Raw genomic sequence first — 16280 nt, forward strand, 5'->3', positions numbered from 1 at the left:
TAACTGCTAAGCGCAGCAAGGTACTAATGACAATTGGAAAATGAAATTGTAATTCACAAAAGCAGTAAATTAAACAAAGTGAGAAAGAAAATGTATGTGAAAAAAACAACGCCAGCAATTCCAGCCCTAGGTATGTGTGCATAGTACGCTCACACGTGTCTGCCAAAGCGTGTGCACCGATGTCCGTGGCCATGTTATCCAAGGTAGGCAAAGAGCAGAAACTCCCCAAATGTCTGTCAACTAATGAGTGACTAAAATGATGCAGTATGTCCACACAATAGAATTTTCCTTATGCAGCCATAAAAACAGATGGAGACTTCACATCTTTCATGTTTACCTGGATGGAGCTGGAACATACTCTTCTTAGTAAAGTATCTCAAGAATGGGGAAAAAAAGTATCCAATGTGTTCAGTACTACTATGAAATCAGTATATAATGGATTACCTACACATTCATAGGAATGGTAAAACATAACTATAGTCCAGAAAGGAAGGAAGAGGAAGGAGAAGGGAAGGGAGGGGGGAGGCTGGGAGGACGGAGGACATTTGGGGGGACCTAACCTAAAGTGCATAATGCAATGATAACATTTCAAATCTAGTAAGAATGGAGTATGAATGTCTTACCACAACAAATAAGTGAGGAGATGGTTATGTTAATCAGTTAGACATAAGCATTCCACACTGTACATCAATCAGCACATTGTATCCCATAAATGCATTAATGTGCACAGTTATGTCTTAATAAAGAATTCAAAAAGGCTCGGTGCCTGTGGCTCAAGCGGCTAAAGCACAAGCCACATACACCTGAGCTGACGGGTTCGAATCCAGCCCGGGCCTGCCAAACAACGACGGCTGCAACCAAAAAATAGCCGGGTATTGTGGTGGGCGCCTGTAGTCCCAGCTACTTGGGAGGCTGAGGCAAGAGAATTGCTTAAGCCCAGGAGTTGGAGGTTGCTGTGAGCTGTGACGCTACAGCACTCTACCCAGGGTGACAGCTTGAGGCTCTGTCTCAAAAAAAAAAAATTTTTTTTGTTCAGCAAGAAAAAGAAATGAAGTATTGACATATTCTTCAACAGAGATGACCCTTGATGCCAACTGAAAGAATCTGGTCACAAAAGACTCTATCTTGTATGATTCCATTTATCTGAAGTGCTCAGAACAGACATTCTGAGAAAGGAGACCAGTGATGCCAAGGGCTGAGGGGACAGATAACTGCCAACTGACACAGGGTTTCTTTTTGGGGGGTGGTGACAAAAATGCTATAGATGGTGGTGATGGTGGCACAGCTCTGAATATACTAAAAACCGCTGAATGATCTACTTCATACAAGAGAGTGGTATAGCGTGTGAACTGTCTCTCAATGAAGTCAGGAGAGATGTGATTAACAGCCACCTACTAAAACTTGGAAGTCATAGTTGAGAGAAACACCACATTCTTGGATTACAAGACTCAGGACTGTGAAGAAGTCAGTTCTTCTCTAAAGATTTGATGTAATTCCAACCAACACTTTAGCAACCTTTTCGTCAGAAACCAACACACAGCCAAGGACTAGGAAGGTAAAGCAAGTGTGAGCTGGAGAAAGGTTGCTGGAGGGCTGGCGGCACTGACTTCCAGACCACTCACAGCCACGGCGACCCAGACAGCACACGGATCAATGCACGGAGTCCAGAAATAGACCTGCACATACGTGGTTGATCGATTCTTGTCAAAGGTGTGAAGGTGATTCAGGGGGGACGTGGTGTTGGGACAACTGTATGTCCATGTGGGAAAAGCGAACCTGTCCCCTTGCCTGATGCCTTCCACAGAAACGCATGCAAAACAAACCATCGGCCAAAATGTAAGAGCAAAAATTACAAAACCTCTGTCAGGACACACATATTTAAAAGGAAATCTCTGAATTTAGGTGGGCAAAGATTTCTTGAACAGGCCATAAGCAGCACTAGCTATAAAATAAAATATTAATAAATTGGTCTTCACCAAACTTTAAAACTTCTGATCTTTGAGAGATATCATTAAGATAATAAAAAGGTAGGCCACAAGAGGAGAGGGCTGCTGCAGTACTTAACATACATCTGACAAAGAATACTCGCTTGCAAATGATGTAAGTAACCCTTAAAATCCATATTTTTTAAATTTTAATTTCATTTTATTTTTTTGAGACAGTTTAACTTTGTTGCCCTGGGTAGAGTGCTGTAGCATCACAGCTCACAGCAACCTCCAGCTCTTGGGCTTAGGTGATTCTCTTGCCTCAGTCTCCCGAGTAGCTGGGACTACAAGTGCCCGCCACAATGCCCGGCTATTTTTTGTTGCAGTTTGGCCGGGGCTGGGTTTGAACCTGCCACCCTGGGTATATGGGGCCAGGGCCCTACTCACTGAGCCACAGGCGCCACCCAACCCACATTTTTTTTTAAATGGGCAAAAGGTTTAAAGAAATTACCTGTAGTAAAAGTTACAGGGCATGGACGTTCAACGTGTGAAACAGGCTCACCGTCAGTGACCACCAGGCAGAGAAGGGGACGACGCCCCATCCCAAGGGCACAGAGCGCCTGGGACTCTGCCGCCTGCTGGTGGAGGTGGCCTTACTCAGTGCCCAGAGGCTGGGTGGCAGGTGAACGTTAACCACACAGGCTCCATTTGACCAGCAGGACTGGTAATAGCCCACCTGGAGGCAGCCCAGACACCTTTCGTGGCCACACACACCCACACCACAGAAGGCAGCGAAGCCTCAGTGCGAACAGCCACAGAGGACACCGGGAAGTGAAAACAGCGTCTGCTGGCCCTGCCCTCCCTTTACAGAGCTGCTACAAGCAGCCAAAGGATAGCGGCACGGGGCCAGGCAGGCGGGGAGGGCCCAGGGACGTGTTTCAGGAGTGAACTGCCGCACACCTTTCCCTGTGACAGTGGCACTTGACTGCGTACTAAACACACTGACCTGTACACTTGAATTCCAAGCACTTTATTATTTATAAATACTTTAATAAGCAAAAAAAAAGAGGGGGATGAGAATGCAGCTGATCCCTGCAGCACCACAGATGCCAGTGTGGACGTGCCTCTATCACCCAGAGTGTCAGCAGAAAGCACATCACCAAGCCCGGGCCAGGGTGAGTGGGGATTTCCCCCAGAGGGCCTGAGCAGCACTCAGGGTGGCGATGGCGCCTTGAGACTCAAACGGGTGCATTTTGCAGCATGTAAATCTCAACAAAACTGGTGTGAGGAGACAGCTCTGGTGTTCAGGGCTTGAGGGTTGGCAGGGTCTGCACAGTACTCTGCCCTGTGCCTGCTCAAGCAGAGCTGAGGACCACAGAAAGGGGCGTCCAGGGCACTGCGCACTTTGCACAGAGGGAACCCCTGGCCCTCTCTGCAACCAGTCCCCTCAGTTCTGCTTGGGGCTTCCTCTTGGGTCATCCTCTGATCCCAGGACCCCACCAAGAGCGGCTGGTCCCTTCCAGTATGGACATGCCCCACCCAGGTCAGAGGTAGCTGGGGAAAAGGGGGGCATGGGGGCCAATATTACAGACACAGCTACCCAGAGTCTGGCCCTTCTCTGGGAAGCCCAGAGCGAGAGCCACGATGGAAGTTGAGCTGCTGGTAGGAGTGACGTCCACAGGCATTCCTGTTCCTGGACCAGGTGGGAGAACATTCTAGATGACACTGAGCTATGGGGATTGGGCATCTGCAAGAAAGACCACCCTGGCCAGGAGCCCAGCTGCTATGCTGCTATAGGTAGTCCGGAGCTGGAACGGTCACCCGTGCCTGGGTGCTCACCTGGGGAATGGGCCAGCCCAAGCAGGCCTCAGCCATGACCCTCAGGGGCCGGAGGACAGACCCAGGACCCCCCTTCCTTGTTAGCATCTACCTAGCATCCAGGTGTGTGGACATCAGGGCTGAGGCCACATGGTAGCCTCCCAAGGGCCCTCAGTGGTCCCAACTTTCTCTAAGTTTCCTCCAAGTTCAGGCTGCCCTCACTCAGTGGCAAGGCTCTACTCCCCTGCCCCAGGGAGCAGGTGGAGGGTAGCAGGGGCAGACCCTGGGGAGCTGGGCAGCCCCCAAAGAGGAGGGTAGTGAGGATGCACAGGGCCACCAGCTCACAGGACCAGACTTGTCCCTCCAAGGAAAGGGTTAAGGTGGAGCACATGGCTGGTGTGAACACCACAGTGCTGTCTCTGACAGCCTCAGAGAGCAACATCTGCCAGCTGCAATTAAACATCTGCCCGCCTGAGTCATCACTGCTGAGACCAATAGGGCAGCCGGGCTCAGGCCTGAGCTGACACAGGAGGTTCTTCAAGCCCTGGGCCATGTGCCTCCCCCACACCCCCTGCCCAGTGGTGAGATAAGGGGCTATGCCCGTCTTTGGATGCAGATGTGTCCAAGGAACACATGAACAGGTGCAGACCACAGGAGCAAACCCCTGGACAGCTCCCACCCAGCCCCAGGGGCATCATCCAGACCGGGTGCCTGGACTAGAGTAGCCCCCATCTCCCAGGGTCAGGGGACACACAGAAGTTGCCCCTCCCGGGCATGAGTCCCCAGAGGGAACCTGGACATGCCCTCTAGGGGAAGGAGGGGGCTGTGGAGGGGCAGGGGTGCTGCTCAGGACACGGCAGTGTCACATCCTTGGCTGTATCAGGCTCCAGGTGAGAGCCCCGACACGTGTCCACGTCAGGGTGGGCCCAGAGGGTTCACCATCTCATGCTTGGGATGCGATGTGCTGACATGCATGTGGCTCACTCCCTGGTAGATCTCACCGTTGGCCACAGAAGAACCACACTGAGCACCCTCACGTCCAGGGACAGATGCGTCCTCTCAGGCCCCGGGTGCACTCCCTCACCTCCTTTTGTCCCAGGGTGGCCCGTTTGCACGGCCACAGGGCCAGGAGCAAGTCACCTTGCCCATCCCAGGAAGAGACAGCAGGGTCACACCAGGAGCCCTGTGTGAGTGGCAGCAACATAATGGGCAGCAGAGAGTACCCCAGGCTGGCGCCCACCCAATGAGAACTTGAGAACAGGTGCATCCTGGGTGGGAGTCCTGCAGTCACACCTGCATGTTCCCTGACTGAGAACAGGTGCATCCTGGGGTGGGTGCCCTGCAGTCACACCTACATGTCCCCCTACTGGGAACAGGTGCACTGTGGGGTGGGAGCCCTGCAGCACGTCCCCCAACTGAGAACAGGTGCATCCTGGGGTGGGAGCCCTGCAGTCACACCTGCACATCCCCTGACTGGGAACAGGTGCACAGTGGGGTGGGAGCCCTGCAGTCACAACGTGCATGTCCCCCGGCTGAGAACAGGTGCATCTTGGGGTGGGTGCCCTGTAGTCACACCTGCACATCCCCTGACTGGGAACAGGTGCATTCTGGGGTGGGAGCCCTGCAGTCACAACCTGCATATCCCCTGACTGAGAACAGGTACATCCTGGGGTGGGTGCCCTGCAGTCACACCTGCACATCCCCCGACTGGGAACAGGTGCACTGTGGGGTGGGTGCCTGTAGTCACAACCTGCACATCCCCCGACTGAGAACAGGTGCATCCTGGGGTGGGTGCCCTGCAGTCACAACCTGCACATCCCCCGACTGAGAACAGGTGCATCCTGGGGTGGGAGCCCTGCAGTCACACCTGCTCAATCCCCGACTGAGAACAGGTGCATCCTGGGGTGGAGCCCTGCAGTCACACCTGCACAATCCACGACTGGGAACAGGTGCATCCTGGGGTGGGTGCCCTGCAGTCACAACCTGCACATCCCCCGACTGGGAACAGGTGCATTCTGGGTGGGAGCCCTGCAGTCACACCTGCACATCCCCCGACTGGGAACAGGTGCACTGTGGGGTGGGTGCCCTGTAGTCACACCTGCACATCCCCCGACTGAGAACAGGTGCATCCCGGGGTGGGTGCCCTGCAGTCACAACCTGCACGTCCCCCGACTGAGAACAGGTGGACCGTGGAGTGGGTGCCCTGCAGTCACAACCTGCACGTCCCCAGACTGGGAACCGGTGCATCCTGGAGTGGGTGCCCTGCAGTCGCAACCTGCATGTCCCCCGACAAGACTAGGAAACCAAAGGCAGCCACACCTGATGGGGACCATAGGGAGATCCAGAGGGGAGGAAGAGGGCTGAAGCCAGAAGCACAGCAGGGGCTGCCAGGGTCCCAGGCAGTTCACTTTATCTGTAGGGTTTTAATTTCAATGACAAGAGCCTAACCCTACAGGATAGGCTGCTCTTAATGAGGCAGAGGGTAAAAAACGGCTCACACATCACTGCATGTGATGGGCACTGGCCCCAAGTGTTCCGAAGATCACTCAGGCCAGCCTGTCACTTGACATATGGGGAAACTGAGACCAGAGAGAAGGGGCTCATCGTGGGAGGCACCTCAGAATACTCTGTATTCTACTAGTTCAAAGACAGCCACACTGCCTGACCCCTGCACTGTCCCCCCAGCAAGGAGCAGCAGGCTGGCTGGCTTCTTGGGTGAGTGTTAGGACGCTCCCCAGAAAAACCCAGGCCCTAGTGCACAAAGGGACCCTGGGGTTGGGGAGTCAGCACCCCAGGGGCAGCTCTGTGTCAGGGACAGGCCCCCCTCCCTGCTCACTGCTGCCCAGTGCACGCAGTGATGCTGGCTACGTCATGGACAATAACCTAGATTTTAACCAAGAAATCACACACCCCCTTTCCCTGCCCCACTTATGGGCTTGTCGAAGACAAAAACCACGGCAAGAAAACCCTGACTGTAGCATCCAGAGCCAAACTGTACAGCAGGCTGGCTGGATGCAGGGCCAGCCCCACCGGCCTCCCTGTCCACTAGGCTGTCTCTTCACTGACACTCTGCTACAGAGGCAGGGGACACCGTCATGTCACCCAAGGCACAAACGAGTCCCTGAGGGAACACAGCCTTGCATGTCCCCCAGTAGCACCCTGCACTTCATCTGGGTACCAGGGGAGGTGGTGTGAGGGCCTCCCAAGCGCACCCTGCAGGTAACTGCCACCCTGCAGACCTTTTCACAGCCACTGTCCCACGGGTTCCTGAGAACCTGTCATGATGGGTGGGCTGACCCTATGTGTGAGGTGAGGGCTCCGGTTGACCCAGCACCAAGGAGCAGGTGTGTAAGACCAGTGATGCGATGTCAGTGCCCCCAACAGTCCCTTGGGAGCCCAGTGCCCTTTTTGTCATTGTTCCAGACATGCGGGGCCCAAGGTCACAATGGACCGGCGGGGTTTCTTCAGGGAGAACCCTGGACAGACATTTAGAGACCAGAATCTGTTCCCTGCTCTGTGGTACAGCGTCCTGAGGGACTGAAGGTGGTGGCCAGCCTGCCAGGGGTCTGCTCTAGGACTGGAAGGCTCGTGGTCCCTGGGTGGGTCCTGGGAGCCTCCCCAACCTCCCTGGGGGTGGCAGTCAGCAAGGTGAGGGGAGTGTGCACTGGGCAGGGTCCCCAAGGCCTGCGCCAGGGCAAGAGTGTCCACATCCGGGGTGCGCTCTGCCCTCCGGAAGGGCCAATTCAGCAGCTGGCAAATTTCTCGGTCTCAAGAAAAGCAAGTTCTACCTGCTACCAAAACCAAAGCCAAAGCCATCAAGATCTGGAGGTCTGTGAACTTGGGGTCTGTGGTATTCGTGTAAACACGGCAATGAACGCTAAGTCAGGTGAGGAGTTATAGGGAAAGGGGGGCCCCAGATCACTTGGTGGAGGGCAGGAGTAGCTCCCAGGTTGGCCAAAGCAGAGGCCAAGATCCCTCTGTCCAGTCTGCAGCCACTGCTGCTACAGAAGGACCTGGCTGTCCTGAGGGCCCAGTGTCCCTGGCTACCTCTGCCCCCACAGGCACTGACCAGACCAGGAGAGGCAGAAGAGGGGCAGGGAGTGTCCTGCTTGGGCTCAAGGACATGGGGGGTGGGGCAAAGAGTCCTCACAGTGTCCTGGGGCCGCCCGCCCACTGCTGGCACAGAGCCCAGCTCCAGGCCACTGTGCTCCGGACCGCATGCAAACCAGCACAGGCAGCAGGCCCAGGCACATGGCTGAGTTGCGGGGGACGCCCTATCTTGGGCCTAACTGTAGGACGCCCTGTCCAGTCAGTCCTGAAGACTCTCCACAGAGTGCGTGCCAGTCTACGGTAGCTGGCATCTCCAATCAAGGCAAAAGGGGAAGCAGCCTCCCTTTTAAAAAAGACCTTGGGAGCACTGCTAGGCATAGCCAGCCCTCCCTGGCCTGCCCCTGACACTGGCTTCAACAATCTCAAGCCTCAGAGTCAGAGGGCAGGTAGAAACTTGAGGGCAAGGAGGTGGGCTCTCTGGGGTGTGTGCAATGACAGGAACTTCACAGACAGGGAAACAGAGGCCTTGAGCCCTCGGCAGGTCTGGGGGCCACTGAAGCCCTTGATTTCTCGTCCACCTGGGAAGACAGCTGCCTTCACCTGGGCTGTGGTTTCTGGCAACTCTGTCACAGCCTCTCAGCCCATCCTGGATCAAGTCTGAGCTCCGCCATCCCCTCTAGGCTGGGTGGGGACTCACCCTGTGGCCCCAGCACACCCCGCTTCCCACCGGTTCTCACGGTAGACGGCAGGAGCCGCAGGAGCGCAAGGGCCCAGACTGTTACCTGCGTAGCTGCCTGAGGCCTTGATGTACACCTGGCCGTATTGCTCCTCCACCATGGTGTCGTATGCCTCATCGTCCTCCTCGTCCTCCTCGTTGTGGTACGAGGTGGGGCTGTCGGTGGCAGGCAGGCTGCTGGCCCCTGGACTGGCCCGCTCCCCCTGGGGGAAGGGAGCCTGCTGCATGCCAGGGATGAGGGTGGCCAGGCCGGGCACCCCATAGTAGGAGACACGAGGCAGTTTGAGAGGGGCCACGCCCGCCGCCACCGCAGCCCCCGTGGCCACACCGTCCCGAGGACCCGTCTCCAGCGGGCGCTTGGGGGCCAGGCCCAGGCCAGCAGCCGGCGGCAGCTCCACGGCTTCATGCTTCACACGGGCCAGCAGTGGGAGGGGCACGGAGGGGGACGCCGCATAGGGGGCGGCAGCGGTGGGCTGCAGCTGGTTGCAGGGGCTCTGGGGGGCAGAGCTGGCATCCTCGATCACGGCGGTCTGTGAGTCGCAGTGGGGCGAGCTCACCTTGAACATGAGGTCGGTGCCACGCTCGATGATGTGCTGGATCTGTAGGAAGCCGGCTGTGTACATGACCACGAGCTGCTCGCTGGCCGTCATGGTCAGCCTGCCTGTGTAGCAGAAGGACAGGATCTGCTGGAAGCAGGCGGGCGGCACAGAGCCGGGCAGCTCAAAGGCGCTCTTGCTGTTGCTGCTGAACAGGTCACGGAAGTATAGGCTGCTGGCGGCCAGGACAGCCCGGTGGGCCTTGAAGGCCTGGCCCTTGACCACGATGGACACATCACAGTAGAGGCCCAGCAGCCGCTGCTCGTTAAGGCAGCCGAGCACAGTGTTCCCGAAGTTGGGAATCTCGATGTGCAGCGTCTGAGACATGGCGGGTGCTGTGGGGGCCTCAGACTCTCAGCGCGGGGCAGCCCGAGCGGGGCACATCTGCGGAGGGAGTGGGGACACAGGGTCAGTTCCCATTGGGCTGATGGTCCCCATGCCCCTTCCCTGAAGGGACTGCGAGAGACGCACCCTCCCCTGCACCCTCTCCAGCCCCTCTCAGCCAGAAAAACCCAGAGAAGGGTCCAGGTCTCACAGTGGGGACCCCAGCTGCAGGACAAGCCGGCTCAAAGGGCTAGCAGCACAGGCCCGGCTGCCCCCGGGTCAGCGCGCCCCCTAGTCCACAGTGGGCTGCTCTTGGAAACCTCCCAGGAGGGGCTTCAGACAGTCCCTCTCAGCACAGGCAAGGGACAGAGGCCTGAAGCCGGGCAGAACGGACCAAGTGCAGAGGGGCAGCAACTGGACAGGAAAAGTTTGCAGATGCAGAGGAGCCCAGCAGCACTGCACCCCAGGAGGGCCCCGAGCGGGGCTTCCTTCCAGACCTGCAGCTTGGTGTTAGTTCTCCCTGTTTCCTGACAGCAGGCGGCCTTGGGGATACCAGAAGCCGTCCGCAGGTGGGGAAGGGGGGTGGCATCGGGAAGTGAGCCGGAGCTGGGAGAACTCCGCCTCCTCGGCGCAGGGAGACCACGCGGCGCGCCCCCTCCGTCTCCTGAGTCCTCCCGGCCGAGACCCCGACCCCGGTCCCAGAGGCTCCAGCCTCGGGCGCTGCCCCGGAGCAGGAGTTGGGAGCCGGTCTCGGCCCCACTGGCGGGCGCCCCTCTCTCAGCCCTGCTCGCGACTTGGCTGATGCCTCCTGGCTCGGTCCCAGCCCAGGTGACTCAAGGGGTCCCAGCCCTCAGCCGCAGCGCCCCGGCGGGGGAGGCAGGGCGGCCGCGCTGTTTATCCGTGCCCTGCTCTGCGCAGGGAGCGGGGGTGCCAGAGAAGGCGCCGCCAACTCCGCAGGGCCGCACAAAGGGCTGCTGTGTCCCGCGGGAGGAAAGTGCGGCGGCCGCAGAGGCGCCGGGCGCTGGGAGGAGGGCGGAGCCACCCTGCGCCAGGAGTTGGGCAGGTGGGCGCCGCGAAGGGAGGCCCGCGGCCCGCTGCGGAGAAGTTGCCGGCCGGCCACGGGCCCCAGCCGGCCAGGACACCTACCTTCGCGGCGGCGGCCGGCAGCCCGACACTGCCCGCACGCCCGCCCGCCTGCCTGCCCAGCTGCTCCGGGAATGCAGCAAATGGAGCGGGAGCCCTAGGGTGGGGAGGGCGCGAGGAGCCGGGGAGGAGGGGGGAGGAGGAGGAGGAGGAGGGCAGAGCAGGGCGCGGGCCGCCGCAGCTCAGCTGCACCCAGCCCGGCTCTCCCGGGCAGCGCACCGCATCTCAATGAAGCGGCCGGATGCAGACGAACATTCAGGCAGCTCCCGGGAATGAATAGCCGCCTTTGATTTGGGAGCCGAAGTAAATGCCAGCTCCCAACCCCGGCTTTAAAAACAGTGGAGCTTCGGTGCCAGAGGAATGCGCGGCTCCGGGTGTTGGTACAAGACAGACTTTTGATGACTCACTGCAATGCAAACAAAGATGGCAGAAACACTGTACTGTACGCGGAGAAATGCTTGGCGGTGCCACGGCAACTGAGACAGCCTGGAAATTTATGGTGCAGTTTTGCATATGAATTACCCAGCAAACTGCCTCCTGGCCTTCCAGGACAGCCCCAGTGTCAAAGCATTTAAACTATTCCAAACAGTCTGCAGGGCTGGCAGGGAGCTTAACTCCTCCCGCAGGCAGGGCTGTGGGTGAGGGGCTGGAGGGGGGAAGGGCAGGGGCTGGGGCAGATGGGGGGAGCATGGCCAGGGGGCTCTGGAAGGGAGGCAGGAAGAGGGGCCAACACTCCAGGTCACCACGCGGCTGCCCTTCCTGGGGGTCCCAGAGCAGCTGCCCCAGCCTGGCACTTAAAGAAAAGAGCAACTTTGTGGCTGGGCAACTAGGAGCCAGGAAGAACGAGCCCCAGCCCCCCCAAGTCCTGAGCGGTCCCAGCAGAGATGGCAGAGAAGGTGCCCACTCCTCCAGACACACTCTCGGCCGTGGGCACAGTCCCACAGCCCATCTGCTCAGCTGGAATCTGGCTGTGCTACCCGCCCAAGGGGTCCACAGCACCTGACCTTTACTGAGCCATTCTCTTGGAGGGGGCAGGTGTCCAGGGTTGGCGGCCAGCCCCAGGCCTACTCCAGAGGGCGAGCTCACTGTATGCTGCTGAATTGCATGGGTCCTTGGGGAAACCACCCACTGGACTGCCCAGCCTTCGTTTCCCCACCTGACACCAACTGTGACCCCAGAAAGAGCCTATCTACCCCAAAGATGGGAGCTGGCAGGTTTTCTCTCTCCGGCCTGAGAAGCTGCCACAGAGCTGCAGCTAGTGGGACAAAAGGTGACACCACCCTGCCACTCACCCCAGCATCCCCTCCCAGCCACCTGGCACCTCCCTATTTACACACTGCAGGCTCAGCTTCTAAAGACCAGACAGACCAACAGCCAGGGAACTGACAGAGGAAACCAGGAGTGGAGAAGCCGCAGGCACGGCCCCTCCAGAGAGGCTTTGAGCCTGCCTGGTGTTTTTTGATGACAGTAATGGCCCAAGCTCAGCTGTGCTGAAGAGCTAGGGAGACCCAAGGCTCAGCTCTGTCTGTCCATCCTCAGGTCCATGCCTAGGCGCTACCACCTCTAGGAAGTCTGCTAGGAGCCCCTTGTGAGCTCAGGAAGGGCAGCACCAGGTCTATCCAGCACCTGGTGAGCAAGTAGGTGAACCCTGGGAAGGGTGAATGAGGGCCACACAAGAGGGCTGTGGTGCCCAGTGACACAGGACATAGGCAAACTACCTCATTCGGGGGAGGTGGGGTCACCTGAACCAGACAGGGGAATAATGGTCCCTTCTTGGGCCGTGAGAAGTGTGGCTCAGCCTGGCCAGGGCAGGCAGAGGCCAGCTGTTGTACACGGTGCACAGGCCCCAGAGTGTCCCAGCTGCCCAGGGGCTGGGCAGGCCAGCGCCAGGTATGACACAGGGAGCAAGGGATAGCAAGCGCAGGCTCTGGAAGCCTCTCCCTCCCTACAGCAGGAGGGCTGGCCCGTGGCTGGATTGACATCCCAGGTCCTGTGGTCACCAGCCACCTTCCATAATGACACTGCAGCCTTGCAGGCCGATCTGAAAATCAGGGTCACAGCTACACTCAGATGGTCTTCAGGGCAGAATGAGGTGACATCTGTGATGCTTACAGGCCAAGCCGGGCACATGGAGGCTGGTGATGTCTGTTCCTCCTGTGACCTGGCAGGAGGGCAACTCTCCATGGGGTGTCCAGGTGGGCATCTCCGTCAGCTCCCAGCCCTCTCAGCCGATGCCTATACCTCAGGGCCTCAGATCGGTGGCTCAGAGAAGGGATCATTATTCCCCTGGAAGGTGACAGGGCCATCATGGTCCCCAGGGATCAAGGATAACTGGTGCTTTTGCTGCCTTGTCCTCAGGCCACCTGTGCTGTGAGCCTGCCGCCCCCGCCCAGCCCGCCAAAAGCCAGACAGGAGCCGGTTTTAGGTTGCTTTCTTCGAAGCCTCAAGAACAAAGCTGAACTTTAGACGAAAGAATAAAATACAGACCTGGCTTGCGCACCCAGGGCCCCAAGAGCAGAACTAAGGGCTGACCGCCAGGCCACAGCCAGGGCAGGCCTGAGGGCCTCAGAGGCCCCATGGCTGCAGGCAGGGCTGTCAGCTAAGAGGGGAGGGAACAAGTGCCTTCTCACCCTGCCCTGCACACTGGCGCTAGCCCTGCCACATCGCCTTTCCATGACTCAGTTTCCCCATTTCCTTGCTTCCCAAACCAACACCTGGCCCTGGTTCCCCACAGTGAGGTATTATACACCCACCTGCTCTGGGAGGGTTCTGAGGAGCCAGGCAGGAGGCCAGAGCTCCCAGACTGTTACCTGCTGTCCTCGAAGCTGCTGCAGTGAGGAACTGCTCCCTTACAATGCCCTCTAAATGGAACCCACTTCGGAAAACCTCTGTGGGTGACTGAAAGCCCAAGTCTAGTCCCTGCAGCCTCCCGAGGGCCTCCCTGGGGGCGGCCCCACCCTACAGAGACACACCCACCCGAGGGCCTCCCTGGGGGGGGCCAAATGCCAGACCCCACCTGCCCTGGAGTTGTGGCCAGTTCAGATGTCCTGCTGGACCAGCAGGTGGGTGAAGAGAGGAGCCTTCGAATGAACACACAGGTGGGGCGGGGCGGAAAGGACTGCCACGACCTGAGCATGGTCCCCAAGCAAGACTGGTGGGCGGACACGGTTCCCAAGTTGGGTCCGGTTGTACTCTGAGGGAGTCGCTGGGCCAGGGCAGCTGTCCTACTTCAAGGAGGGGCCCCTTTCCCAGAACCCAGACGCAGTCACAGCTCCATGGCCTGGGGGTCCTGTCCAGAGTCCTCGGAAACCCCCCCGCGCGGGTGGGGCAGTTCCTGAGGCTAGGCCACAGTGAGCTGGGAAATGCAGCGTTTAATTTCTGCAGGGTCACTGCCAGCACGGAAAAGGGAGGTGAGATAAATTAAATTAAATTATTTTGCAGGATTTAATTTTACCAATCTAATAAGAGGTTCTGGACCTCAGGAAATGCACAGCCTTAAACCACACAGGACAGGTGGGGGACAGCACATGGGGACATTTTTCAGGGAAAGGAGAACAGGGCTCCACCCACAGACCCACACCCAGTCTCACTGCCAGGCCAGCTGAGCGCGGCCCCGCCCCCTCCAAGAGGAGACCCCAGCAACAAGGGAGCACAGCTCCTGAAAGGTCAATCCAAGGTGCCGGCCCCCAGGGCAGCGAGAGGATGGTGCAGGCCTGGGGCACAAGAGAGCAACTCGGGGACCAGGAGTACAGCTGGGCGCTGTCTCAGAGCAACAGCCTTCCCTCTCCAGTCTACTTTTCACCCCGTCCTTAAGGGGACATAGCCCTGCCCTACAGGGTGGAGGCTGCCCAGCTCAGGGTGTGCCTAGGCCCCCAGGGAGGTGGGCGAGGCCCCTATCTGCCCCCCAGGTTTGCATTAAACTTTTAAGACACTGGAAAGCAGGGCTGGCCTGCTAATGGAACCACCAGCCACCTGGGCCGGGCAGGCAGAAGCAGGTTCCTCAGGGCAGGGTCTCAGCGGCCAGGAGCCCCTTCCTGGAGCCCCACACCACCCAGGCCTACAGGTGCTGCGTGCTTGCTTCCCAGCCCCCACAAATGAGGAAACCGAGGCACAGTCAGGCTGAGCCTCCTGCCCTTGCCAAAGCCTTGGAGCTGGAAGGCAGTTGCATCTGGGCACCTGGTCATCCCCCTTCCCGGGCAGTCAGATGGTCTTTACTCATCCAGTGGGAAAAGCCAGAAATCCTGGACTGCCACTCACTGGACAGACCCGAGGTAGCCAAGGCCCCCAGAATGCTGTAGCAGGGATGAGAAATGCCTTGGCCTCGTGCTTGGCTGCTCCGCTAAGGGGCACAGGCCTCTCAGCTTCAGGGTCCCCGCAGTTGTGGGTGGGTGGCCCTGCCAGGGAGGTGTGGGGACGGGCCATGCTGTGCCAGCACCACCAGCACAGGCCAGGCCTGCTCCATTTGCCCAGCCCCTGCTAGCCTCCACCCAGACCACAAGCCTGGACGGGTGTCAGCCATAAAAGCCGGTTTTAACTGCATGAAGGAGTGTGTGCTGGGAGCTTTTTTTTTTCAGATGGAGGAAGGAAATGAGCCAACATCTGCAAGTCCAAAGTTCTGCGTATCAGTCCTTTCTCCTGGGCCACCTTATAGATGGGACCCAGACATTACACAAACACACACCCCCAGGGCACAGGCAGGGCCACCAAAGTGAGGGGTGCAGGTGGGAGGACATCCCAACAGGGCAGCAGCTCTGCCTCCAGGAAGACCTGAGGAATCCAGCAGAGCCCTGTCCCCGTGGGAACCACCTAAGCAGGTGGTGCCTTTGGACAGCTCTGGTCACCTGAGGCACAACTCACCACCAACCGCCAACATACATCTCTAATCCTCACTCTCAAAGTATTTTGACCTTCTTAGGGGTCTAGGGTCAAGAGCCAAACAAAACACAGCACAAAGAAGCCAGAGTGGTCACTCAGAAAAGGAGCAGTGATCTGAGGAACAGGGGGGGACGGGGCAGGGACTGGGGCAGCCCCCGTGTGCACCCCCTCTTGCTGTGCCCAGCAGTATGCAATGCTCCCATAAGCCACAAAATGGTTCTAGAAGGTTTCCCAGGAATTAAGCAGTGTTCTGAAAGGTGCCAACAATCTCCCTCGCCCATGTTTGTAATTTAAATAACATGGGTGTGAGGAGAGCATCCCTCAGGCGCAGCTCAATAGCTCAGACGCCCACAGCAGGTCTCCCCTGTACCCCCAACCCTCAGGTGGGGCAGCTCCCTGGCTGGCCCCTGTGTCCGGATGGGCAAGGGAGGCCCCGGGGCAGCCTGTGGCCTGACCGTCCCCACCTGGGGGCAGGAGGCTCCGAAGGCGGGGAGACTCCTGGAGCTGGCAGGCAGAGGAAGGTGCTGGGGTTGTCCAGTGTGCACCGGCCTATCGGTCACCAAAGCTGCAGCAGCCTCCCCTCGTTAATATTCATAGCTCTGCTCATCTGCATCTCATGCCATAAATAGTTGAGGGAGGTAAGACACAAAGCTCCCTGCATTTCTAATTACGCTTAAAAATCTAATGTAAATCAGGCCCACACAGAAATCCTAAATCAGCGTTGGGAGGGGTCCAATTACGCTGAGACGGGCCCCAGCACACAAGCTGCCCCCACCTTCGTGGGCCTGGCAAGGTACCTGCTGGTGCCAGTGG

At 58.4% G+C, this 16280-nt stretch overlaps 1 protein-coding gene across 3 annotated transcripts in view; it reads right to left on the bottom strand.

Annotated features, from left to right (window-relative positions):
• NACC2 (NACC family member 2) overlaps positions 1 to 16280 on the bottom strand; it is a 78533-nt gene that overhangs the window by 30966 nt on the left and 31287 nt on the right. For 2 of the 3 annotated variants that reach the window (XM_053557668.1, XM_053557684.1), the window contains exon 2: positions 8576 to 9509. In XM_053557668.1, coding sequence (XP_053413643.1) covers positions 8576 to 9452 — 877 coding nt within the window. In that variant the 5' untranslated portion in view covers positions 9453 to 9509. Of the gene's footprint in view, positions 1 to 8575; positions 9510 to 10595; positions 11071 to 16280 lie in introns of those variants that run through there. The other variant, XM_053557677.1, reaches the window with a different exon arrangement.

The sequence above is a fragment of the Nycticebus coucang genome, chromosome 2 (assembly GCF_027406575.1).
Source record: "Nycticebus coucang isolate mNycCou1 chromosome 2, mNycCou1.pri, whole genome shotgun sequence".
NCBI lineage: Eukaryota > Metazoa > Chordata > Mammalia > Primates > Lorisidae > Nycticebus > Nycticebus coucang.